The sequence below is a fragment of the Chinchilla lanigera genome, unplaced genomic scaffold (assembly GCF_000276665.1).
Source record: "Chinchilla lanigera isolate Chin_1 unplaced genomic scaffold, ChiLan1.0 scaffold00016, whole genome shotgun sequence".
NCBI lineage: Eukaryota > Metazoa > Chordata > Mammalia > Rodentia > Chinchillidae > Chinchilla > Chinchilla lanigera.
This window is the reverse complement of record NW_004955417.1, coordinates 16,800,190-16,827,951: the sequence shown is the minus strand read 5'-3', so window position 1 is coordinate 16,827,951 and position 27,762 is coordinate 16,800,190. Positions and strand designations below refer to the sequence as shown.

Below are 27,762 nucleotides of genomic sequence, written 5' to 3'. Positions count from 1 at the left end.
TGTCTAATTCTGGCAGGAGTCGATCTTCTTTAAAATTTTATTTTAAAGTGAAAAAAAAAACCCATAAAATTTCAAAACAAGATAATAGGAGGGTAACAATGGTTAATGCATTGAGTATTGTTATCTTTAAATTAGTTACTCAGAGTACAAGATATTGGCATTTAATTGTCCAAAGAGTCAATCTTAAAGACTCATTATGATAAGGGAGATAATTTCCCCCAAAGCCATAAGATAATATTTTTTAGTGGATCAACTTTTAACACAAATATTCATGCGAAAACAGACAGGTTATCTTGCTGTTTACCATACTTTACCATATTACAAATTAATTATATTTAAAATTAAGTTATACATTATGAGAACAATTTCAAAAGTACCTGTGGCTGTTGATGGGGTGTACGGAGTAGGTCTCCAAGTATGCGCTGTCTGAATAAGCCACCTTCCTTTATCTTTGTGACAGTCATCTTAGCCTTTTCTCCAGTAACATTGGAATCATTAATCTATTTTTACACAAAATGATTTTACTACAATGGCTATAATAAGTATAACCACACAAGTTTTTCTTCAAATTTCAGAAGTGATAAGTCTAACAAAAATATAGTATTGAATTTGATTTTCTTAAAACATTTTATCCTTTTGCTGAATAGGACCACTTGGATGAATTATTGTTGAATAATTGAAATAGAGCCTTCTACCTGATATTCATCTTCCCCCTTTATCATCTTATACCTCTGACTACTCTGCTTTTTCATCCCTGAATTATTTTTTCTCCCTGTGGTAAAAATGAAACAAAATCAAGTCTTCATGTACAGTCTGGTCATTCCAAAATCCCTTTGCCAGTATGGTTCCCTTCTGATGGATACAGGGGCTAGCAAAGAGATAAGAGTCTCCGTGCTCACCCACACATGAGCCAAAGCACTGCAGAAAAGAAATGATGAATAAGCAGAGGAGATTGGTCAACAGTGAAGAGAGTCAGTGTGCAGAGACCAGCGGTGATAACAGGGTAAAGGCCAGTCATGAGAGTTGTGTGAGTTCTGGAATATTCTAATTCTAGTTCCTGGCCATGTATCCTCTGAAAACAACCCCCACATCTGTGAGACTGTTTCTGTTTTGCACATTCATGGAGACTTTTGTTCTATGTTTACATATTTTTTTTTTGTCTGCTATTTTCCTACCTCTCCTCCCCTACTGATGATTTCATGAATGGAGTTCTGGGCATTTTCCACCTTATGTCATGGGTGTCTTTCCAGGCAAATATATGTGGATCTACGTATTTGTCATAACAACCATTCTAGTATTGAAGAGATTTAAGTTTCTCTGCTTTTACTAGTAAAAATAATGCTATAGTGACTACCTGCTGTGCTACATCATTTTACATATTATTCTCTCAGTAGGACAGAGTTATATGAATAAGGTTGCTGAATCATAAAGCATCTATATTTAGATACTACTAGGTAGTCCTCAAAAAGAAAAAGGCACTAATTTATCATCTTACAAACAGTGCATGGGGAAAAATATTTCTCACACTCTCATTACCCCAAGGAAGCACCTTTGGTTTGCTTCTAGACTAATTTCTTCACCTACTCTGGGGATAAGTCCTCTCTCACTGTAAACAAGCAATGGCAACTAAATGAGATCTCCAGGTGTAAAATCCTCATGAACTTGGAAAAGTCATCTTTATAGTCAAAAAAAGGATCCAAGGCCACTGAATACAGTTCTAGTGTTAGAGTTACAGACAGTGAGGGTGATTATCCTTGGCCTCTCCTCAGAGTACACCTGGATTTTGTTCTGAGACTCCTCCAGCCTGTATTCTCCCTGCCCCTCTCAGGGGACTTCTACCACACACATTCTTGGACTTCTACGTGGGACAGAGAATGAAGTACCAAACATTAGTCTCTGTGAAAGAGAACAACTGGTCAACCTACTGTAGGACAATATGCTGCTCAAATTCTTTAAAAATATTTTCAGTCTATGGTTTGAATTTTTAAAAAATTCATAGTCTCCAACTTTTCTTAGAATGAGGCAGAGTACAAAAAAAGCAAATGACATATAGAGGAAAAGGGAAGCCAAGCCAAGTGAGGGAACCTGTAGAAGATTCTGTTTTCCACATGCGCTTCTCCACGTGATGCTCCAGGAGTATCCAGCACAGGTTCCGTCTCGTGTCACTGAGACTTGCCCCATCTCCTCCAGGCTCTGGAGCGCAAATTGCAAATCTGCAGCGGATGCAGTGGCCGGGATGCCTGCACTCAGAGAGGGAGAGCAGGCAGCAGAAGTCAAAAATCACAAACCAAATTTCCTCCTTAAAGTACACGAGCCACATCACTTGTAAGCTACATATCCTTCCATGCAGTGAGAATGAATTTTCTATCTTATTTATGTGAAGAATTTGTACATTTCTGGGAAAGAAAAATGATGTTAGTAATGTATCTCAAAAACTTTTATTTTTATTTCTTTTTATTTATTTATTTTTGGTGTTGGGAATCAAACTCAGGACTTCATGCCTGCCAGGCAGATGCTGTGCTGCTGAGCTATATCCTCAACCCTAAACTTTTATTTTTAATATCAATTCACTTTACTGATGACTTATAACTTATGAACATAAAAGAGGAACAAACTTTTGGGAATATAACCCAGTACACCTGGTTGAGGTGTGAAAAAATATGAAAATGTCATTTGCACTAAATAGTTTACTTTTATATTACTGACATAATCTATACAAATCCCGTATAAAGTCTATACAGATCTATTTAAATTATGTACAGAAATACTACTAGAGGGGGCTGGGGATTTAGCTCAGCGGCAAAGCGCCTGCCTGGCAAGCGCAAGGTCATCAGTTCGGTTCCCGGTACTGGAGAAAAACAAAACAAAACAAAACAAACAAACAAAAAAAAAACTACCAGACAGTACACCAAAATGTCTATTATGATTGTCTAGTCCTTACTGTCTAACTGATACTGTGACTTCATACACAATTTAAAAATGTTCTAGCAGCAGCAGCAATATTTTAAGAAGTAAAAATGAACAAGCAAAATGACTTTAATAATAAATTTTATAAAGAAATAATTTAAAATGTTATTTTGAATACAATATTGAAAGATACATCACTGTTGTATATTTCAATATGCAGCACTTTTTAAATTTCAAGTGTCAGTAGACACACATAGACAATGAGCCATTAGGACTAGATACTCCAATTAAGGTTGTTATTAAAAATAGTATTTCAATTCTCAATATCTGTAATGTTGTAATATTATCATTATTGTTTCTGGCTACTATAGAAATTTTTTCCAAAACGTACCTATTAGATAAAGGCATGATTTGTGAAAGTCATAATTTCAGCCACCTTCGGCAAATTGAACATTAAGAGTCTATTATATTTTTACAGACTTTTACACATTACTTCTCCATAAAAATAATCACTGTTAATCACATGGATTTTGGGTGGGGAAATTTCTTTTCACTCCAGTAAAAGAAAAGTTTAAAACAAAAACATTGTAATTGTCCATAATATGGTGTGCATTATCTACACACCTGCATGATTAGACATATGAATGTTAGAATAATTAGTAATAATTTTCAAGTGAAACAACATATAACATTTTATAGACTATGCATATGTATGTGTTATATCAATGTTCACAACATCTCTCATTTACCTTTGAGAATATGCCCATAAGCTTGAATGTCAAAGCTGCCACTTATAGGTGGAGAAGCTTCTTGAATTCTTTGAATACGAATCTTTGACTCTCCTGGCCAATTATTTCCTCTGTAAACAGACTCATTTTCTGTCTCACTTGCGATTATCTAATTTCCAAAATAAATATTGGTCAATGATTAAACTGAACAATGGCTAACATGAGTTCTGTTTCACGGTGGTGCGATCCTGTGACATGACATAAGTGAGCCTCATGTATTCATAATTCTTCAGAACATTAAGGAGAGTCACATAAATCAACACAGGCCAGGCCTAGATGGCCTCAATAATGAGGCCAAAGTCAACTCAGTCAGCTGTGCAGCAATCAGCTGGAACCACAGTAAAATCTCATTAATTCAGAATAGCCCCTCTATTACTCAAGGAACAAATATTTATCAAGCAGGCAAAGTACAAAGCTCATCACTGTAGGGAAGCAAAGAAACGTGAGATGCAATCTTGGCCATCAGAAAGCTAAAAGCCTTTTTGGAGAAATACAATGTGGGGATTTAACCAAAAATTAAGTAAGTATATGGTCAGTAGGAGACTGGTCCAGCCTCACTAAATACTTTTGAAATACTGAGTCATAATCAACTGATGGAAGCAAAACACGCTGTAGAAATTCACAGCTTGTAATTCTAATAGTGAAAACGGTATTTTCCCACCACTGATCCCTCAGAATTGTCTGTTAAACTTGTAGAATTTAAAATGATGCAGAAATGAGGAGACATGAGTGCCAGAAGACATATTCAAGAATGTTCACGTCAGCTTTACTCATTATAGCCTCAAACGGGAAATAAAGCAAAAGTCCATCAACAAAGTTGATAAATTATGGTATTTTTATATCATGAAATAATGTTTATCAATGAAAAAGAATGAGCTACATGGAACAAAAAGAATCTCTCCAGATTCAATAAAGTAACTATATAGGAAACGCATTTTGTGATTCCATTAATGGGAAGTTTAAAATGAGTAAAACTAATGTATTGTAGTTGAAGTCAAAACAGTGATTATTTGGGTGTGCAAGGTGAGCAGTCTACTGTCAAAGAGAAGATACGAGGAAAGCTATCCAGGAGCTAATGATTTCCTCTACCTTAATCTGGATATTGATTCCATGAGGGTATTTACTTTATAAAAATTCACTGACTTCAGCTTACATGATCAACACACAAAAACCAATCACATTTCTAGGCTGGGGATTTAGCTCAGGGGCACAGAGCCTGCCTGGCAAGCATGAGGTTGTGAGTTCGATTCCCAGTACCAGAAAAAAAAAAAAAAAGTTCTTTAGCTTGGGCTACGAAGTGAGCTCAAGGCCAGCCTGAACTGCATAGTGAGACTCTGTTTTAAAAAGACAAAAAAAAAAAAAAAAAAAAAATGCTACCGGGCGTGGTGGCAAACGCCTGTAATCCCCGCATTTGGGAGGCTGAGGCAGGACAGTTGTTGTGAGTTCGAGACCAGCTTGGGCTACAAAGTGAGCTCAAGGCCAGCCTGAACTACAGAGTGAGACCCTGTCTCAAAAAGACAAAAAAAAAAAATCACATTTCTAAATACAAATAGTGAAGACATATAATCTGTAGTTAAAAATACAAGATGATTTTCAATTACCTCAAAGAAAATGAAATCTAACCAATAGGTTCTGGATTTGATCTGAAAACTTTAAAATTCTGAGAAAAGCCATCAAAGAAGGCCCAACCAAAGTGTGTTGATTTTTAAAACAAGAACAAGAAGACCTAAATAAACAGAGGCATATACTGTGTACATGAATTGTGTTCATGGATTAAAAGACTCAGCATAACAAAGGTGCCAATATTTCTCCAACCAATCTATTTAATTCTTATTAAAACATCAGCAAATTTATTGCAGACATAAATAAGCTTATTGTAAAATTTATGCAAAAAGACACAGGAGCTAAAGTAATCTTGCACAAGAAGAATAAATGAGAGGTCCCCCTTTACTCATTGTTAAGGGTTATTCTGTAGGTCTGTAATAAATATCCTATGGTATTTGTGGAAGGATCACCATATAGAAAATGGAAAAAATAGATTACCCAGAAGTATAACCACACTATTATGCTCAATTGAATTTTCATAAAGATACAAGAGTAATTCAACAGAGGAAAGATAATGCTTGCAATAAGTAGTGCTAAAGCAACAAAAGACACAACCAAGTAAATGAACCTCATCCTAAAACCACATTTAGCAAATTAACACAAAGTATAACATGGCCTAAAGTATAAAATTTAAATCTATAATATTTTTAGGGAAAAAACTAAAGTATCTTTAGGACTTAAGGCTAAATGAAGTTCTTAGACTTGAAACCAAAAGTACCACTCATAAAGGAAAAATCATAAATTGGATTCCAAAACTTTTTTTTCTGTGAAAGACCTAATGAAATGAAAAGGCAAGGCACTGTCTCAAAGAAAATATGTGTTAACCATATGTCTGACAAAGAACTTGTATGTAGAATATATGAAGAGTTTTTAAAACTCAATGATTAGAAAAGTACAATTAGAAAATGGACAGAGGGCATTCACAGAAGGTATCTGAGTGGCAAATGAGCCCCTGAAATGATATTCAACTTCATAGCCATGAGGGATGCAAATCTTACAATGAGTTATGGCTACATAACCTAGCAGAATGGCCAAAATGGAAAAAAAATTGTATAGAAGCTAGATCATTCATATGTTGCTGGCAGGAATGTAAAGTGGTACAATTATTTTGGAAAAGAATATTGCATTTTCTTACAAAGTGATATACGTTCTTATCATATGACCCCCTAATTGTACTGTTGGCCATATTACTCCCCTAAATGATGTCATACAAAAAACCATAAATGAATTTTCATAGCAGATTTATTCAAAATAGCCCAAAACAGCAAACAACTCTGATGCTCTTCAATAGGTAGGTGGGTCAACATACTAGTACATCTATATGCTTGAGTACTACTCAGCAACCAAAGTTAACTATTGATGGACATGTCCTGGTCATACCTCAAGGGAATTATGCTGGGTGAAATAAAATAATCTCAAAAGGCTAAGCAGCAGTATGCTTAAATAAATTCTGACATCGTTTATATAGCATTGTTGAAATGACAAATTATAGAAACAGAACAGATTTGTGAATAGGAAGCTAGTGAGGGAGGTGGTTTGCCTACAAAAGGATAGAATGAGAGATGCATGTGATGGAACTGCTCTGGTGGAAGTCAGCTGAGTGTACACTTGTGATAAAATTGTATAGAACTATACACACACACACAGATGACTGCATATAAAAGTGATAAAATCTGAATAAGGACATGGATATTTTATATCAGTGTCGGTTTCCTAGAATATACATATTCTTCTATATTGTACAAGCACTTACCATTGAGGAAAAGTGATGAATGATACAGGATATCTATATTATTTTTTACAAGCAAATGTGAATCTACAATTGCCCAAAATTACAGTTCCTGGTTCTGTACCTTAAAACATTGGATAGTACTCCATTTAGCCTTCATTTGAAATTTTTTTAAAAGGACACAAAATTAAGTCCTATATTTTCCAATTTAGCCTGGGATAAATAATTGAAGTTAAATGTCACAATTACCAATTGTTAGTTTAACATGAAATATTTTAAAATGAGAGGCATTGACAGAGGTGCTTTGAGAACAAAAAGCCCTAAGTTAACACTACAAAACATTTCTCAGATATTTATCTTAAAGTTAGTAAGACTAGAACATTGGGGCAGCAGGGGCAAAAGCAATTTTTGTGCAATATTTATAGTCTTTCATTACCTTTAATTGTAAATTTTTTAGTTAGCAAAATTTTTCTGTGTCTATAGTTAGAAATGCTCAATAAAGATTGAGATGGGCTATGTATATGTACCAATTCCCCATGCTAAATGAATCTATTACATTTCACAAACATATTGTAGTAAAAACAAGAAAGGAAAAAACTTGAATTTGATCTTATTAATATTTGTCTTTAATTTGTGGTAGGAAAGGATATAAACTAATTTTAAAGGAAATTAAAATTTTAAATGCTCATTATATTTGTAGTATTTAATACTGATCTTATAAATAACTCAAACAGCAGATTCAGATTATTTTGGCAATATGGAAAACAACATGTTTCCTTTTTGTATAAATTTTTATAAAAGGATGTTGGATTTTGCTTACAACAGAAACTATTTAAAAATGTAGAATCTCGGGGCTGGGGATTTAGCTCAGTGGCAAAAGCGCCTGCCTGGCAAGCGCAAGGTCGTGAGTTCGGTTCCCGGTACCGGAGAAAAACCAAAAAACAAACAAACAAACAAAAAAAAAATGTAGAATCTCAACTTTTCTTTCACTATAGTAATTTCTGTGTAAGGATATTTATGAGAGGAGTTCATAGCTTTTCCTTTTACACAACAAGAAAAATTCGACTTAAATCTGACTTTCTTCCTTAATAATATTTCCTCATTTTCTGCCATAGTACATTTCTTGAAGAATTATTTTAATGCTTTTAAGTCAATTTTTATGCTCAGGACTCCCGATCACCATTTATTCTCAGAATAACTGTCTTAGTCTATTAAAAGATATACAATCTGTATATCAACTATTTCAAAAGCTAATACAATTTACCATATCAAAACCCATGCTCGGGGCTGGCGATTTAGCTCAGGGGCAAAGCACCTGCCTGGCAAGCACAAGGTCGTGAGTTCGGTTCCCGGTACCAGAGAAAAACAAAACAACAACAACAACAACCAAAAAAAAACCAATGCTCATTAACTTGAAAATAATAACTTACAAAATCCTAAGATTACCTGTCCAAAGCTCACAGCCATCGTGGGTATGTTGTAACTGCAATTATATGACGTCATGGTAACAGAATATTGAATTGTCATAGTTGATTCATCTCGTTTGGTCTCATTCACCTGGAAGTCCTTTAAAAATATTCCTTTACTTGCTAGTGCCGGAAGTCTTCTCTTGGTCATTTCTAAAATATATAAATAAAGTAAATGAGAAATAAGATTGTATTGTTGATTTTTATTACTTTTTTATCACATCTCAGATGTATGAGTTAATTAACATAACTAGATAAACAATATTAAGACAATCAAAAATCACATTTTCATTTACAGAATTATGTCTGTGAAGTTTTCAGACAGTCTTATTATTCATGTCAAGAGTTCCATCTTAAGAATGGATCTCCCTCTTGCTAGTGGGTTTCTCAAAGACAAAACAAACAGAATAAAAATGCCACATTGCATCTACTGAGAACCAAAATCCAGAACTATAAAGCTAATTCTTGCTATAACGAGAAAATGTACATGAAGAACACATTTAACTTTAAAATAATGACCTTGCCCTATTCATTAAAGCATACAATTGAATCATAATATTATTGAGATGGAAGAATAAATCATTAACATTTAAAGATTAATATTTCTGTCTATACCACAGAATATAAGAATAATTTCCACAATGAGTTTCACTATAAGATAAATTTAGAGGACTGCAGGAGATATAAAATGAAACAACATACCATCCAGTTTTGAGGTTGTAGGTACCTGTCCGATGTATACTACATCCACATGGAAAGATTGTGTTTCTGATGCTTTCTGTAAACTAATTCTTTGAAGAGAAAAATTTGTCCCAGTCTGTTTACTCTGTATGAGATCCAGAAGATCTAAGCAAGTGTAGGTCCAACTGAAATATGGTTGATTAATTGGGTGTATAGATTAGCAACAAACAAATACACTATAAAAGTCATTAAAAGTCTTAATGAGTAAAAGCTCCCCTCTCCAGAAAAAAAAAATCATATCTACTTTATTAGTACAGGAAAGTAGCAGTGATGAGGCACAGCAGACAGAAGCTTAACCTTACACTGGCAGTAAAAGAGTTAATGCTGCGGACAAGGACGGCAGGTGCCACAGAAATGTAAAAATAGCCTTCTGTAACAACAGGTGAGGAAACAAGGAGCACTATGCACTTTTCTGTAGCACATATTAACAAAAACAAGGCACGGAATAAGGTCCACTTGTTTAGTTACAAATGTCACAGACAGAACAGCAAGTTTAACCCATTGCTAAGAAGCAAAAGTAGAATTTGATACTATTTCCAAAAGATCTTACTGCAGTGTCACTGCACATTATTTTAACTGACCAAAAGCTACTAAGTTACTTGGAGATATAAGTGGTTACATAGTGTCTCTTAAATGTATAATTTAGATGCAGATTTTCCATTAAATGTTAACTGTACTGGAATCCCATTAATTACCATAAAGCAACTTAGCTGCGAGAGCTTGTAACGGATAAATACTGTACCCAAATAATGAAATATAGTTTCACAGTAATCTTTGCATTTGTCACTACTGTCCTTACTGACTGCTTTGTTTGGGTACTTTCTGTTCTATTTTTCTTCACGGTGTATAAACTCAAGAGATCACCTTTCATGCCTCAAGGCTTACACGGCGTGCATGGATCAGTTTTTAAAAATTGTATGCACAACTACATTGTTGTAGTGCTGTTTAGACCTCAAAAAGCACTTTGAGCCTCTAAGAAGAATTTTACTCCTAATTTTATAATTCTGAAGTTTTAACAATTAGTAAGCTAACAAATATTTAACAAGTAGTAATTTTACTACTTAGAAAATTTGAAATACCAAACAAACCCCTGTATAACAGGATAATGCAGGGCTGGGGATATAGCTCAGTGGCATAAGCACCTGCCTGGCAAGTGCAAGGTCATGAGTTCGATGCCCAGTACCGAAAAAAAAAAAAGAGGATAATGTAGCTGGGCCGGGTGGCACATGCCTGCAATCCCAGCACTGGAGAGGCTGAGGAAAGGGGATCTTCACAGGTTCAAGGCCAGCCTGGGCTACATAGCTAGACCCTGTCTAAAAATTTAAAAAAAGACTGCAAATTGGGGTAAAACTTAAGGTAATTGCACATTGTGCCACTGTAGCTGGATTACAATTTTTAAAAGGAAGGCAGCTAACTTTGAATTTTGAAACCTGATGTACAACTACAAATATTACTGCTTTTGGAAAGTTATAGAATGCAATTAACACTAACACATCTACTTGATCTAGGTGAGCTCTATGGCCTATAGACAAACAGGCCTAGAAATAGACATTCAAGGCAGGCGCATTTTTTTGCCTTGACTGGAAATACAGAGTTTTAATGGTAGAACTCTGCACTTTTCAAAAACCATGATATTCTTGTTTTAAAATCTTATAACAGGGCCGAGGATACAGCTCAGTGGCACAAGCTCTTGCCTGGCAAGAGGAAGGTCCTGAGCCTGATTCCTGGTTCCAAAAATAAAAAAATTTACAAAATAAAATAAAATCTTATAACATTTAGGATAAAGAAAACTCGCCAGTTCTAACAAATCTAGTACATTAGTACATTTTCAAGTACCCGAAGAAAAGAGAAGCTGCAGGCTAAAAGGAGAGACCTACTTATTTGTTAAGTGATGGTTTAACTAATATGGAACAGCGAGGTCCGTAAAATGTTACAAAATCCTATGCAATGGAGTGAAATAGATGAAGACAGGGGGCCTCAAAGCTGAAATTGTGATTCCACTGGGCACGCAGAAAATTGTAGCAAGATGTGCCTTCAGATGTCCCTTCAAGGAGGACATCTGCTTCATAAGGATCCATCACCCTAGACCCGAAGCAAATCGTGTATGACACATTGTATAACATTCTAGTAGCAGGCTTCCCCTGCTCATGGGCAGCAAACATAGGTGGGTCTGCTTTTCCCCTGGCACCACTTTTATCTCTTTGTGACTGCCCATGGTGTAGCCTCTTCTGAGTCAGCAATTACCATGTAGAACTGCAGAATTATTCCCTCTCACTTCATTCACTCCAGGAGCTTATTTTTGTCCTAATCTATATAGTCATTAAACTGTAGTGGCCTCAAAGGCATGTATTTTTCCACTGAGACATTAACACCTTTGTCAAAACTAATACCCTGTGCTTGTTCTCTCTGTCTCTCTCTCTCTCTCCTTCTTCACCTTCTGTACCTCTAGAATACCAGAGATGGGATAAACATTTTTTTTAAAATGCCAAAGGCACACATAGCATGCCTAGGATGTTAAATAAAATGCCAATGTCACCTGGGAGATAAATCTGAGCTGCAGGGGAAAGGGGCTTTCTTAATAAATATTTGTTTACAATGACGTACTTTGGAAATAGAAAAGTGTGTGTGTTTCACTATTATTTCTATTGTAAATAAAATTTTCACGTATATTACACACAGAAATGCAAAGTCAGGATTTACACAAATTCTAGAAGCTATAACAATTAGTAAAAACCAAGACATAATTATAAAGAACTAAATTGTTCTTGAGGTTATAATAATTATAGTCATTAAATAATATTCTCTAGGCTCATTTAATCACTTCCTTTATATTCCTCTATTTGCATTTCTATATGTCTAACTTGCAGCAAAGCAAGCATCATTTCAGATTATCTTTTCCCCTTTTATCCTCATACAGCCATCAAAATATTTTGTCTCCTCTGCTAATACATTTTGACCTTGATCTCCTTCGACTCTCTTTCAGTGTCTAGGAACATTATTGGGTTTAATAACATATAATTTAAATTCCAACATTTAGCATTGTTTTGTCTTTTAAATGGTCATGGGTGATGATGACATTAGAGCAATTTTTGTCTTCATAATCTATTGATTTCTTTCTGAAACAACAATTTCTGTTAGAAACCATGTGTAAGAGGCCAGAAAATTATAGTTAGATCTACATGCACATCATCCCCAAAACAAAACAAGAAAAAGCAAGAGATGAGCTTATCTTCATAGTTTACATACTATAGTATAATTTGTCTTCAAATTCATAATGTAACTTACCTGGCCCCCTGTGCAAAGTTATACGTAAATTGTCTGTCTGTGCTTCTAGTAATCTTGCCACTGTCTTGGTACTGATATTTTAGACCAATATAATTTGCCAAGAATCCTTTGTATGCTAAACATAACTATATGAGAAATATGAAAAAAATCAGTAACAATATCTTCCGATTATTTTTTCACAATTCAAATGAATTCACTCTAATTCTGTAAATATTTATTGAGCACTTTCCATCTAAAATGTGTCAGAATGTAGAGAAAGGAAAAGAAGAAATAGTTAACTTCAGTCAGCTGTTGGAGAAGACTTGGGGAAGTTTCATTGAGAAGGAAATGGAGTTGAAGTGGCCTTATAATTAATGACTGATTTTTGCATTTTCTTATATATAGTTTCCTTTATTTTTTTATTTTAAAGAGAAAAAACCCCCCAAATTTCAAAACAAGATAATAATGGATTTCTTTAAATATTGAAACAGTTCACTTCTTATGGAGATGCACCATGTACTTAAAGCCTCATTAAAATTTTCAGAAAATTTAAAAGTCCACTACATGTAGAAAAAGAAGGCTGCTAAACCTTCAGGCAGATTAACTGCAATGTGAATACTGTAGAATATTTGGAGCTAAAGATAAAATGTCATGTAAAATAGTCATTAAATACCTATTTTAATGGTCTACAACTCCTTAAGCATGCCACGTATTTTAAGAACTTAGAACTTTAGAACATGTGCTACAATTTGATAAATTGTTTTTTAAAAAAGGAAGTGTAAATCTAGCCTTAAATACCCATACTAAAACTGCCATCTCCTCAGTTCATGAATTTCCTTCACCTTTCCTCAACTAAATATTCAACAGCAGTCTACAATGGCTATCCATTTTGTTTTTCTCTATTAATGAATAAAATGTAGGAGATTGTATCATATTTATTTAAACTGTGTGCAAATAATTTCTTCTAACATTATGAGGTAAATGGTAGTATACATTTTCTTTCTTCCTTTCTCTTTCTTTCTTTCTTCTTTTCTTTCTTTCTTTCCTTCTTTCTTGTTTGAGAATCACCAGAGAAGAAAAGCATAAAAGCACTCAGGATGTGAGCAATGCCTGTCCAACATGACGTGATTTCACATGACAAGCACTTTTCCTTGTTTTAAAATTTCATGAAATTTTATTACCAACGTATTTTCCAGATTCAATTTGCATAGCATTGTGTTGCGCTTACCTGATTGTAAGGAAATAATAAAATGTCTCCATATGGTAGTCTGTTTGGTTTAACATCTGCTGAGTCAAAAAGAACAGATGGGTTTTTCAGGGAATAACGACCACAGTAAGCATCACTTTCAGCTGTCTTCTGCCCTCTATTAACATTTTCCTACAGAAACAATAATATTTCAATTGAAAACATGATTTATTGTTTCTCCCAACATCCCCAATCAAGTTCTTAAAGTCCAAACAGGATCCTATGGTTTCTCAAACTGCTTTAATTTGAAATATCCTCTCCCTTCTCTGAAATTCTAAAGCTGTCATTCAGATCCATACTCTAGTATCCATTTCAGTTGCATTTGATTATTTCCCAAGTCCTATCTTTGTCCTTATAATATGAGTTCGTTCAGAACATTCATTCCTTCTACAAATGTTTATTCAGTGTTTACTATGTGCCAGACTTGTTTGTTTTTCTTTAATCTCCAAAATTCAAGTGAAGAACACTACCTCTGTATACAGGGACCACCAATTTGGGACAAAGGAATCAATCATTATAATATTGACCCCAAAGAGAGATAGTTAACTCACATGAAATCATCAAGAAACAAGGACTCAGGAGTGACAAATGAGACAAACAAGATAAATAAGAGTTGCTCAAAGTGGAAAAGGAGGGCTAAGGGTCCTCACAGAGAGAGTAAACTATGCACACAAAAGCAAAGGAAGAGACTTGAGAGGGTTAAGGTCGGGTAGGGTATAGCTGTGCATGTGGAGATGGTGATAGGAGATGCTGTAGGAAAGCAATAGAATGTAAATTACTTGTGTAATATTTATGGCTCTAGTACTACATTTTGATATAAATACATTGATTAAACTGAAAAAGTTACTCATTAAAAAGATTTTCCTTTTTTCTCATTAATAAATCTGCTCACATAAAGTGTTCTGTGATATATATTTTTAAAGATTCACAGTTTACTTCTAAGTTATTGATCTAAATAGACAGTGTGTTTCTTACTATAATAATATTCACTTGGAAATAGTGTGCATCTGGCTTCCTCAAGTCTTTAAAATAAGAATTAGAAAGTACAGTCAACTTTCCCCTTTATGTATAGTAAATAAATGTCAAAGGAGAAATGACCACAACCACAGAGCCATCTGAAAAGGCAAGAAGCAATTTACTATATAATTCTGACCACAAATTGCATTCACTGTAGCCAGTAAAGAAAAATGATATATTCCACACCCATATGAAAAAATAACAAATAAAAACACTAGATCTTACATTTGCTCATCTTAGCAACTCTCTATAGAACAAGTAAATTACCAAGTAGTGTTGGGATAGTTCTCATAAATGAATCATTTTGTAATATATGAAGATGCTAGAACAGCATTATAATTAATAATGTATCACATGGTTATTTTTGCAATTTGACTTTGAATAATGAAAGAATTCTAGCCCCCCAATCAGAAATTTCCAACACTTATAGAAATCCTTATTTTATCAGTTTCAAAGTTTATTAAACAATCCATACCAAGTCAAAATCAGTTTCATAGTCTCTGAAGTATTTCACAACAAATCCTTCTTCAAAATGTGCAATTTGTGGTGGACATTTAGCACTAACCATTTCTTCCATAGCTACCTGAAACTAAATTAACAATGTTATTTAGTAATTCTTTTTTCATAAAATAATTGTTCAGTTAGTAATTCAATTACTTCATCCACTAATTTTCAATTAATATTCCACTACACATTCTACTAATTAATTCTGGTAGGTACTTTCATATATCCCATATGTTAGCCAGAATTGTGAAATCATTTCCTAAATAATTTTGTTAATATGATCATTTTAGTGTCCAGTGAAATTTTTAGGAATGACAATTATTTTATATTCAGTTGGCTATTAGTTTAGTTATTACATAACATAGACATGTTTATTCACTTGTGTTTTAAAGAGTAATGAAGAAATTTTAATAATTTATACCCAGTTTAACAGATGCCAAATGAAAGATTTTCCAACTAACTCAAAATTCACTGGGGGAAAAAACCTTATAGACTCCAATTATTCTATTTTTCCAATTAAGAGAGGAATAATATAGCTCTATTACTTATGATTATTTGAAAATAATAGATGATTTTGAACTACACAGAATTGCCACACATTCATGACCCTCCTATAACACACATTTATTTATCGCCCAAAGTACAAAAATAATTGTTGCTTAAATTTAAGAGTTTGAGATAATGTGTAGTCTTTAGTCATTAGGAAAATATGGCTTAAACTCATTGTACAAGTATTTGCCCTGATTCAGTAACCCATAGCATTCTTTTCTTGTGAACTACTCCCCCAGCTGCAGAAACGTCAAGTCCATTGACATAGATCTGAGAATCTCCCTTTCCTTCCTTGTTCTTTGTAATTCTGTTATTTTCCTTCTCTCCTCACTGGTGGGTGGATTGACTCCTACCCACCATGTCAAGTAGGAGAATGTGCTACTACTTCTTGAAGTATTCTTTATAGATGGTTGGCATTTAGTGGCTTTTTATTGGATGAAATAACAAGATACTTAAACTTTGTCATTAAGCTTTTAGTATATGACATCCCTCAAGGTCATTCTGACTTTTATATGCTGACAAGCTGGATTTGGGAGGAAGAACAGTGCTGGGGCAGGTGGAGGGACACAAAGCCTGCACAAAAGCAAAGCAGGGCTCTGATGACGTTGAGATGCTTTGTCCAGAAAAAAGCGGCAGTGTGCTATACGAACCCCACATCACTTTTTAGACAAAATATTCACAGTGTGTAAATTTTGGCAGGTTGGTCAAATGCTAAACGATTTGTGGTGATTTTTTAAAGTGATGCTTCTTTCTCTTTCTCATCTGTCTATAAGTAGCCAGGGCATGCTGAGAGAGGATGCAGGGAATGTGCAAGGTAGGTGCACGCGTGGAGCTTACTTCAGCTTCTGATGACCATGGGGTAAGAGGCTTGGAAAGAATCCCATCCCAGTTCAGTGTGAATGTCTCCAGACTGGGTTTTCCTTTGGTTTGCTCTGCAACATCCACTGTGACATTGTTGCCTTCAGATACTTCATAACCAAGCAGATCAAAGTCTCCTGCAGTGAATTACCAAGCAGAATTTTGAGAAATAGATTAATTGAAAAAAATGAACATCTGTAATAGGTACTCAAATTTAACGAAATTGGTTTTACTTGAGAGTTTCATTAACACATACAAAAAAGAGGGATGGGAAAATTAAGGTCCTTAAATTTAAGTAGTTTAACTGTAGCAGAAATAGCAAAACCACAAAGTACTATGTACTGAAGATTCGGTTTTATGGCTTAAGAGGAAATAGATATAAGATAAACTAAAGGATGTACTTGATCATGAAGAAAAGATCAATGGGTAGTAGGATATTCAAAATTTATTGTACTTTTGTGGCAATCACACTATTTTAGAGCAAAGGGCTTGAGTGAGATATTGTCACTTTCTGTGGATGTAAGAGTAGCACAAATTTGACTTCCAGAAAACAGCTTAGACCTGTGGGGTTTATAACATAATGCTGCATCAAGAGAAAGGAGGAAATGCATCTCTGCATCTCTTGTTCTCAGATGTTTCTACTTTTTGGAAGGATGCTTTAGGAGAAATCTCACTGATATTCTGTATTGGATAATATTATAAAATGTACCTAGTTTTGATTGTGGTATTGTATTTCTTAGGGTCACTATGGAACCTTGGAATTTCTCTCTGATTTCTAAGTAGTAGGTCAACAAGAATAACCATAATTTCATTTACGTAGTGTTTGGGCTAACTAATTTTCATGAAAATTTTAGATCATTTTTATTTTAAAGAAAAAAATGAAACAAAATTTCAAAACAAAATAATAGGAGAGTAACAATAGTTAATATACTGAGTATTGTTATCTTCAAAGTAGTTATGTGGAGTACAAGATATAGGCATGAAAAATTGTCCAAACAATATTAGCACAAACGTTTCTTTTCAATGAACTAAGAGAAACTCGTAGTATAACTGTCTTAACTATTTTGTATTTTTTTCTTTTCTCTTCCTTACTTTCTCCTTTCCCCCACCTCAGTTTCTCTGTCTTTTTGAACAATTTCTTCCCACTTCACAATATCAGTGTGATGTGCCTTCTTACACCAGGAAGACAATACATTTACACATGTGAGTCTGATTTATTTCACTTAAGAGTATGGTCTCAAGTTACATCCATTTAGCTATAACAGCCCCAAGTTCACCTTTCTTTATGGCTGAGTTTTATTTCATTGTATAAAAAGATACAACCCTTGTATCAATACCTATATATCAATAGATATATCTATTGTATAAAAAGATATCCAGTCTCAGTTAATGGGCATTTGGGTTGTTTCCAGTATTAGCTATTACAAATCTCCACCCTCCTCTCAAAATTAAATTATTAATTGCATAAAATAATACATAAACACTGAGGTCACACTTTATTTATATGAACTGGAAAAGTAATGATTGCCCAAATAAAAGACACACATACCCAAACACACATCCAAGGATTTTCTTTATGGGCATAGATATACCAAATAGCCAAAGTGGTTGATAAACTTTATTTACCATAATATTCTTAAAGCTTTCTTGTGTAAAATATTAATATGAAGGTAAAAATTATCCTTTGAAATTTTTAAAAGATAAAGAGAAAGTACCTATCTTCATTAAATGGAGGTGAATTTTTTTAATTTGGACTTTAATATTCCAGTGAACTTTGCCAATTTTCAAGAAGCCATAGTATGAAAAGTTTCCCGCGTGAATGTCCTTTCTTCAGGTGAGATTTGGCCAGAATGCTGTCTCCTTAACAGTACTTATTTCCTTAAATTTCATTTTCAGAATAAATATTTCCGCTTATTTGTACAATATATCGAGTGTATTTATTTGTAGTGTACATAGTGATAATCTTGTGATTATCGAACTCGAATTTAAACACCGTAGCAAAACATTAACTGTTTAATTTCTAGGTACCCTGAAATGGAGCAAGGCTCTAAATATATTTCTTTTCCTCTGTCATTTTATGGAAGCTTCATTCTCTACAGTGGTGTTGCTCCGGATATAAACTGCTTTCCTGGAGGAGTGTGCAAGAAAACACAAGCTTACCTCTATTTGATATGAAAGTTACTGTGTATACATAGCTCTGGAGAGTCTGTGTTCTTATTACTTGAACTGTATCGGGCTTTATAGACCAGAGGTTGTTTAAAGCGGATTGCAATGTGACTTCAGAAGCATCAGCAGGTAGCAAGACTTTCAGAAGAATTGGGGGAAAAAGCAGAAGAGTTAAAATCTCTCTGGATTACTGTGTCAAAGTTGAAGTCTTATTCCTAACTTTTCAAAGTACCCATACTCTGTACCATATAAGTGATTAAACTTGGAGGAATTATGCTCTGAAGTTGATTCAAATTCAATACTATGGGGCTGGGGATTTAGCTCAGCGGCAAAAGCGCCTGCCTGGCAAGCGCAAGGTCATGAGTTCGGTTCCCGGTACCGGGGAAAAACCAAAAAAAAAAAAAAAAAAAAAAACAAATTCAGTACTATGGACTATCTATTGGATTTGTGGTATCTTTGTTGGAAAGGATTATATTTTATTATTTTAATATTCCCATAGTAAAAAGTATTGTATTTTGCAAAGAGTAAGCACTTACAAATATTGAAATAATGAACAGAAATGGCAAAAATTATTTTTAGGTTTTATTATCAAATATAGAAATGTGTCATTAATAACCAATAAATTAGTGTTTCATAGGTCTCTTAATTTGAGAACTTGAAATGTTTTAATGATTAATTTAATTTCCATTTTCCAAACTTATATCAGTGAGTCAACCTATATGAAAACCTTAAGTGTATCTATACAGTTATCATTATCCTTAGAAAGGAAAATGATGGCATATGCCCGGAAGTTGTTTATAACGATGCCACTTTCTAGCCTATTCTGGAGGGTTTCCCTCATAATACAGCTTTCTCCTTCTTTATGTAACATATTATTCAAACTTTCTATTCCAGATAGTAGCATGGACTAGAACAAATACTTTACAGCTATGTCTACACATAACGAGAAATATCGTTACTCTTATATTTGCAACTCACCAGTTTTTTCCATGTTATAGATTAATCTGTATCGGTAATGTGAACATGAATTAGCTCCCGCACATGGGCTGCTCACTGTGACCTTCTGAACTTCATTAGTTGCTATACTTGTTTCCCAGTTTTCTAAAGTTATAACCTGGTTTCCAATTTGAAAGTACAGAATAAAAAATTTTAAAATACAAATGTTTAATATATGGAAAAATACATTTTAAATCATCATAATCCAGCTATTCAATGCCTCTTTATCGCTCTACTTTGCTAGAAATCGGAAAATATTCTAAACTACATAAAAAATTGTCTTAGTCTGTAACTGCCTGTTTGATTTGTAGCATTTAGTATATAGATATTTCAAGCCACAATTTAATACTTGCCCATGATTGCCTTCCTCTAAAACAACATCTAACTTACCAAAAGTAACAGCCAATACAGCTTCTATCTTTCAAAGTTTACTTTTATTTTTAGTTTTTGAAGTGCTAGAAATGAAACCCAAGACCTTAGGAATGTTAGGTGAGGCTCTACACTGAGTTACACCTCCAGCTTTAGACATTAATTTTTAGTAAAGTAGATCTGTCATTGAAGCAAACCTGGACTTCTTGTATAACTGTTGACTGGGATTTTATAACTTGTTCTTCATTTATTGCATCTCCCGTTTGCTGTTCAGTGTACACACTTCTATGCTGGTACAGTCCAACATCAACAAAAGCACTTAATCTATATTCCTGCAGCAAGATTTCAATATAATATCTGGAAAATAGAGTAATTAATAAATATGACTCTTCCCCACAACAATTGTTATGAAATAATTTCAATGAAAAAATACCAACATTATATTAAAAATACATGAAATTATTTGTATAAATGTAACCTGTATACATTTTGAATAAGCAAATATTAAAAATTTCAGAGCAGTTTGCTGAAATGAAATCATGCAAGATCACTGTCCTGGTAGTGAGTTGTTCTTATACATGACCAACTCATTCAGCTTAATCAGTAAGCATTTATTGATGAAGATACAATCCCCTATCCTCAAGGAGTTTAAGCAAATTCCTACTGTAGATCATAATAATAATTCCCTGGAGTATAACAGAGAAGACACGCAGAACTTAAAACTGTTCAAGAAAATGAAAGGCAGGCTTAAATACACATATCCCTTATTTTGTAATGGAGTGTTTGTGTGTGTGCAAGATGAAAGCTCTTGATATGATTTGGATCTTAAATTTCCCCTAAAGCCCTACATGTTAAAAGCTTGGTCACCAGCCTGTGGCACTCCTAGTGTGGGGGACCTTTAAGAGGTGGAGCCTAGTGGAACCTGCCGTCTTCCTCTTCCCTCTCCCATCTATCCTCCCCTTCCCTTTCTTCATCTCTCTTCTCCTCTCCTCCTTTTCCTTTGCTTACCCCCACTTACCTACACTCCTTCCTCTTTCTTTTCCTCTTACTTTTCTCTCTTCCTCTCCCTCTCCCTCCTTCTAAGCTACCAGAAGGTGAACAGACTCCAGCAAGAACTTTCCACCATTATGTCAGGGCCCAGTCACCATGGACTGAAACCTCTGAATCTGTGAGTCAAAATAGACCTTTGTAAGTTGACTTTCTCAGGTATCCATCACATGGTAATGGAAGGTGTCTAATAGACTCCTACTCTCACATTCATTGAGGTTGGTTCCATTTGTAACCTGGAGAATAAGAGATTGCCTCAGGAAATTCTTACTGATTAAACTGACATTGATCCTCTAACAAGATGAGTGGGGTCCACACCTTATATTTAGAGTTCTTGATTCTTGAGCCGAACTGCTCAACATCTGTTTATTAAGATACATACAACACAGCAATTTGAAGACAAGGAAAAAGCCTTACTCTTTTCCTTTCTGAAGATGAATATCATCTGACGTTTGTGTTGGGCTGGAAAAATAACTGTTGGCGTTGGTAGAATGATATGCAATTTTCACCTTATCACAGAAAGATGGAAAAAAGAATTTTTAAATCTTTCAACATTTAACCTTCATTTATCATTGCTATCAGTCTTAGAACTTAAATGAATAGAAACTTGTGAAACTCATATTTTTCTTCTAAGGTTTGTTATCTATGACAACATAGACTTTTAAAAATTATCAGGTTCACAACATTCCTTCTAACCTTCACTAACACACAAAGAGCACTACACCAAGTATACTACCTAGATCATAGCTTTTCCATAATTAGAATTACAAAGGAAAATGAAAAGGTCCACGTAGGAAAAAGGTTGTTATTACTACAAGATTCTTCTGCTGTATGGAGAACTTTCAGAGACTTGATCCAAATGAGAGCCTTAGCGCAAGCTCTGAAAGATGCCAAAGATTGCTAAATAGTTCTGTAGGAGTATTTTGTGCTTCCATTAAGAAAGGCTGTGCCATCCTTGGAGTGAGCATTATGACACACTATGTTAAATCAGACTTCATAAATTACAAGTAGTTAAACTTACGCAACCTTAATTTCAACTTATGCAACCAGAAAGAAATCTTGCCTTATAAATTGAGTCAGAAAAAATGATTTTGAGTTGTTCTATTGGTTTCATATTTGTAAATTTTCCTAAATATATAATCCAAAATACAAAAAAGTCCCATGAATGCATATATTCATTATGGTATTATGTTTGTAAAAATTCAGGAGTGAGTTAAAAACTTATCAATAGGGAGATATTTAGCTAAGCTTAATAAACCCATGATAAATGTGGTGTGATCAAAATATGCACTGAAAGTTTAAATTTTTAAAAATGTATTACAGTAAAAGATATATTGCCATTAATCCTCTCAAAATATTTCCCCTCAATTGTAACACATTTATCCCATCAATATACCTACGCATCATTCTGGGCACTTTCTGAAGCAGTTCTGGAAGATCTCTTCTCCAGAGCCTTTACAAGGTGTGATTTAAAAAAAAGTATTAGCAAGGCGAATGCTGCTGGCGAGTGCAGCTTTCCTCCCAATGGAAAGGGAGGTGCAGAAAAGTAGTGTAGAGTATCCTCACCCATCTTATTCACCAAATCAGACACTGTGTGACTTCTGGCTCTATCTCAAAATCAGAGTGACCCATGAAAGATCAATATTTTGAGTCAGTGCCGGACATCAAGGCAGCAGGACAGTGGCGCACAAGCCACTCATGAGAGAGGACTCCAGAACTGCTTCAGAAAGTGGCAGAATGACAGGATAATATGTTAGAAGAAAGAGGAAATATTTAAAGGGAGGTCATAGTATTATGTCTTATACTGTAATAATTTTTAAACATTTAAATGTACAGCATATTTTGATCACATCTTAGCATATTATTCAGTCATCTAAAATAGTAAGAACATTTTATATTTAATACTCACTTGACAAAAATTATTATGAAGTTAAATGTATGCTTCAATTCATGTAAAAACAAAGTAGAAATCACAAGGAAAAGACAGACTTACATCTTATGACCAAGTAAATATAGAAGAGTGGAATATTTCCATTCTTTCCAAATGTCCTATGTTGTGGTTATAATCAGTTTCAAAGTAAATATAAGTGTTTTTACCTTGGCAGACAAAATTTAGGTAAAGGAGAAACTTCCTGTTAGCTTATGAGCTTTCTATAATATAGTTCACATCACGTGTTAAAATATACAAGAACCAATCACATGAAGTCATTTCTCTTAAATTCTTTAAAACATGCATTGATTTTCACTGAGGATAAAAATGGAATACAGATGAAGATCATCATATTGTTTATGTCATATCAAATAATGTTCTGTAGCTTCCTCACCTTGTCTTCTGGAAGTCCAGTCTGGCTGAAATAAATGGCATAACGGTCATCACCTCTGATGTGAAATCTATAAACATCAGAATCTGGAGCCACCAAAAATCCACTGAAGCGTGCGACAAATGTGTCATGTTCCATGGGCCAAATATAGGAAGTGGAATCTACCCAGGTGGCACCCATGTACCCTGGTGTGTTCTCACTGAATCCATGTATCTCCTCAAGCTGTGCCGGTCGACTGCTGTTCCATACCTCAAGCTTTAGCCCTCTCCCACCTAAATCCAATAAAAATATGAGAAATAAGCAATGCTCAGTCTTGTGCACAGAATTTCAGTGGAAGTAATGCAGATATGAAAGCCATCCACTGTGGGTTCGCCCGGTTACAAGGGGAAAGCGTGAGATGAATTTTTGAGTTACATATCTTTCATCTGTTTTCAGTCCCAAATTATTGTGGGTTAGGATTTAACCTCCCCTATTTATATTTTTTTGAACCAGGAAAAGACCATTATACTGGATCAATAAAGACATGCTGTTTTCAGTAAGACTGTGCTTATCACCACAGCCTTGATGTAGCTATTTTAATACAAATATTTTCTAATCCCGAAAATGTAAACTTAAAAACTTAGAGAAAACGCATTATAATTCACACTATAAATCCTAAGAAATTAAAACAATATTTTGACTAAATGATACACACACACACACACACACACACACACACACACACACACACACACATATTCTTTTCTTGCAAACTTAGAAATGGTTATTCTCTCACATGCAACTTACCTGGATACACAGTTTTGAGAATGTGAGGTCTGGGGGGTGTCTTGCAACTTACAGTATTTTCTGTGACATTCAAAATATCGCAAGGTTGCCCTATACAAAAACAAAATGCAAAACTGTAACAAATGAATCTTCAGAATACAAAACACATTACTTAATCTTGAAATACTTTTTTAATTCAAACAAAGTAACATGAGCAAATGGCAAAATTGGGACCCTCCATTTTCTTTATATATTTTCTATTAAAGCATATTATTTATTAGTTATTATAATTCCACAAAAGAAAAATTTCCTGCCAAAATACTATACCATAAATTTAAGATAGAAAATTTTTAAATCTTTGTAAAAAAAATATCACTTCTGACTCCACGGTGAGCCTTATATTTTATTCCTCAGAGTACTGAATAAACATCCTGATGTTCAGGATTCTTTTCTTTTTGCAGTACTAGGGATCAAACTCATGACCTTGCGCTTGCCAGGCAGGCGCTTATGCTGCTGAACTATATCCCCAGCCCAGTTATTCAGGATTCATGAAGAGATGTGACTCCAGGCTTCTCAGGTGGAAAAAGTGGTAGTTTTAGTCCAGGTTCTTCAAATGAAAACCAAAGTGACAGTATAAAATGTATTCATACTGAATCCCAAGCAGACAAAAGTCTAAAAGAGAACAATTATAACTTCTGCACAAATGCAATTTGACTTGATGGTAGAGTCCAAGTTTGGGATGTGTATCTCATGTAAGGTCAGCCTCAGTGCTTACTGAAATAGCAATCGCAGTCCACAAAAAGTGAGGACAAGGAAAATGGAGAGGGATCTCTTTCCCAACTTTTGTCTAACGGTCAGGGAAGTGCTACCTTTCACTACACTATTTTGCATGTCTTGTGAATGCAAGAAAATTGAAACAGAAAGTGATAAATCTGAACTGCATATTAAATCAATAGCCCTTTTTGTTGGGAGTAAAATCATGCACAAACAGATCACTACTATTGAGAAATTTTGAAAGACATCCCATCAGAACAATACACTATTTGAATACAAAAATCTTATGGGCCAGGTTTTACTATTTATGCAGAAGACCCCAAGGTTTCATGCAGACTGGAAAGTTACTCTACATGTGTTAGATGAGGCTGTTTTCTATCCATTTCTCTTCTTTCTAAAATCATATTTTGACAGTTATTGGGCAGAATTCTTAAAAAGTGGAAACTACTGGAACAAGACAGTTTGCAGAAAATTTACAAGCAAATGCCCAGTTGCATGGTCAGGCATCCAGTGCCCTGCCTTCCGCTGGGAGTGATATCATTTTGACTCAGGGGGAAGAGTGCCTCTATTTATCCCAGTGACAGTATAAAATGTGTCAATGCCTCCACATTTATCCCAACTTCACTTTTAAGCTGTACAGTTCCCTGTCTCTGAATAGACAGATACAAGAAATTGACACATTGCTAGAGAACCATGCTCTCTGCACATTTGTAAACAGTATCACGTTAACTAGTGCTCCTTCCAAGGTCAGTACCATCAATAAGTTCTACTGTGAAGGTGCCACCAGATATCACAGAGGCATGAGGACAGTACCCAGAATATTAATAAAAATTTCCCCATAATTAGTTAACTCGTTGAGAAGTAACAATAGTTCACAAGAATATTTAAAGGCTCATTAGTCAGAGGTGTGGTGAGGAATACGTGGATGGCAACCAGGATATGATGCCCTTTGATGCCGCTCTCCTGGCTCCATTCCAGTAGCACTGATCTCTCTGGAAAACTGAGGTAGAGTACTGAGCTCCACCCTCTATGTGAATTATCCAGTTTTTAAATCAATATAACTGAGGAAAGACAGTTACTCTGTTTACAAATTGTTAAAGAACAGACAGTATTTGTTTTTAGAAAGTAATATATTAAAAATCATGAAAAATACCTCCAATTAGAACTCTCGCCGGGAGGTCAGTCTGATCAAAGAACCGACCGTGTATTGTTAGTGTCGTACCACCTTGAACGCTTCCTTTTGAAGGTGAAATCATAGTAACCTCTGAGAAAAGAAAGCACAGTTTTAAAATGTCATGAATATGCCATGTACACCCAAATGCTTTGATTTTAAAAAGATTTCCAAATCACCTAGCCATAGCACCTAATGGGATGTAGGTAATAGATGGCCAGTGGAATGAATTGGGTGTTTCATTATTTTCTCTCCTGTGAAATGCTACAAAGCAGACAATAAACAATTTTCACAGAGAACTACATTCCAAAGGGGACCAGGCTTTAGTGGTGACTGGTGCTAAACAGATACTAGTGATTGGGGGATGGGATAGAAGGTGCACGGAAAACCTGAGCTGAGCATGGATATTTAGAACAAAGCAAAGCAAAGCAAAGCAAAGCAAAGCAAAGCAAAGCAAAGCAAAGCAAAGCAAAGCAAAGCAAAACAAAGCAAAGCAAAGCAACAAGAAGACAGGTTAAACCGCCTTTTATTCTATATAGTCTTGAAGAATGCAGCTTATATTTCTTATAATTATGAATCAAAATGTTTATATACTTTCTCTTATAATAATTCATTTAACTATGTCTAGACTGTTTGTGCCTTTGTACATAAAAGCATTTGTATACAGATAAAATAGTCCAGCATATGACCTATGGCAAATTCTTACTAAAATATTTTCTTACTAATTATATCCAAGTTCTATATGTTATTGCACACAAATTTTACACAAAATAAATTTCTAAGAAAAGTCAAGATATTTCCCATTTGATTGATTCCTCCCAAGACACACTGTTTTACATTTTAATTCCTTGAAATTATTTTGTACATTTTAATATCTTTGAAATCTGCATATGTCTCTCCATCACTCCTGACCATGCTAATTTTTTGTGGAGGGAGGGGTACTGGGAATTGAACTCAGGACCTTGTGCTTTCCAAGTGTGCACTGAGCTATATCCCTGGCTATCACTCCTGACCAGATAAATGTAGTTCTTCAAAGAGAGAGTTTCTGTTGGCTTCTGATACTGTCCTAGGAGTACTATCATATCAAACTCAGAACAATTTAAAATGAATAAATTAAATTAAATTAAATTTAATTTAAAACACTGCTTCAGAATTCTTCTAAACTACACTGACTACATAATTTTGAGTTGTGACCTGTGCTTCAAATTGTTATGGGAAACTTTTTCCTCCCTTCACCAACAACTAAAGTTGAAACATGAAAATTTTTCTGCTAGTGTTATAATTTTGATTTTCAATCAATCTTGCATTAAGAACATATTTCTGGAAACCTTGGCTTAATGTCTCAGTATCCTCTCTATCTGAGGTAATTTTCCTTTCTGAGCAGTACATAAAATAGTAAAGTATACCTTATAATTATTATTATCTTTGATTTGATAAAATTAAGTATTCACCATCTCCCCCCATTCCTTACATATTTGG

General features: G+C 34.5%; 1 protein-coding gene across 2 annotated transcripts in view; it reads right to left on the bottom strand.

Moving 5' to 3' along the window:
• The window catches only part of Pkhd1l1 (polycystic kidney and hepatic disease 1 (autosomal recessive)-like 1), a 146,385-nt gene that overhangs the window by 95,107 nt on the left and 23,516 nt on the right, over nt 1-27,762 (bottom strand). For both annotated transcript variants that reach the window (XM_013512746.1, XM_005381882.2), the window contains exons 11-26: nt 26,266-26,376; nt 24,360-24,449; nt 23,577-23,845; nt 21,670-21,761; nt 20,403-20,562; nt 19,819-19,954; nt 18,835-18,978; nt 16,654-16,811; nt 15,239-15,352; nt 13,729-13,878; nt 12,522-12,646; nt 9,198-9,361; nt 8,476-8,648; nt 3,657-3,804; nt 2,086-2,240; nt 378-500 (exon numbers count right to left, since the gene is read on the bottom strand). In XM_013512746.1, coding sequence (XP_013368200.1) covers nt 378-500; nt 2,086-2,240; nt 3,657-3,804; nt 8,476-8,648; nt 9,198-9,361; nt 12,522-12,646; nt 13,729-13,878; nt 15,239-15,352; nt 16,654-16,811; nt 18,835-18,978; nt 19,819-19,954; nt 20,403-20,562; nt 21,670-21,761; nt 23,577-23,845; nt 24,360-24,449; nt 26,266-26,376 — 2,312 coding nt within the window. The remainder of the gene's footprint in view (nt 1-377; nt 501-2,085; nt 2,241-3,656; nt 3,805-8,475; nt 8,649-9,197; nt 9,362-12,521; nt 12,647-13,728; nt 13,879-15,238; nt 15,353-16,653; nt 16,812-18,834; nt 18,979-19,818; nt 19,955-20,402; nt 20,563-21,669; nt 21,762-23,576; nt 23,846-24,359; nt 24,450-26,265; nt 26,377-27,762) is intronic.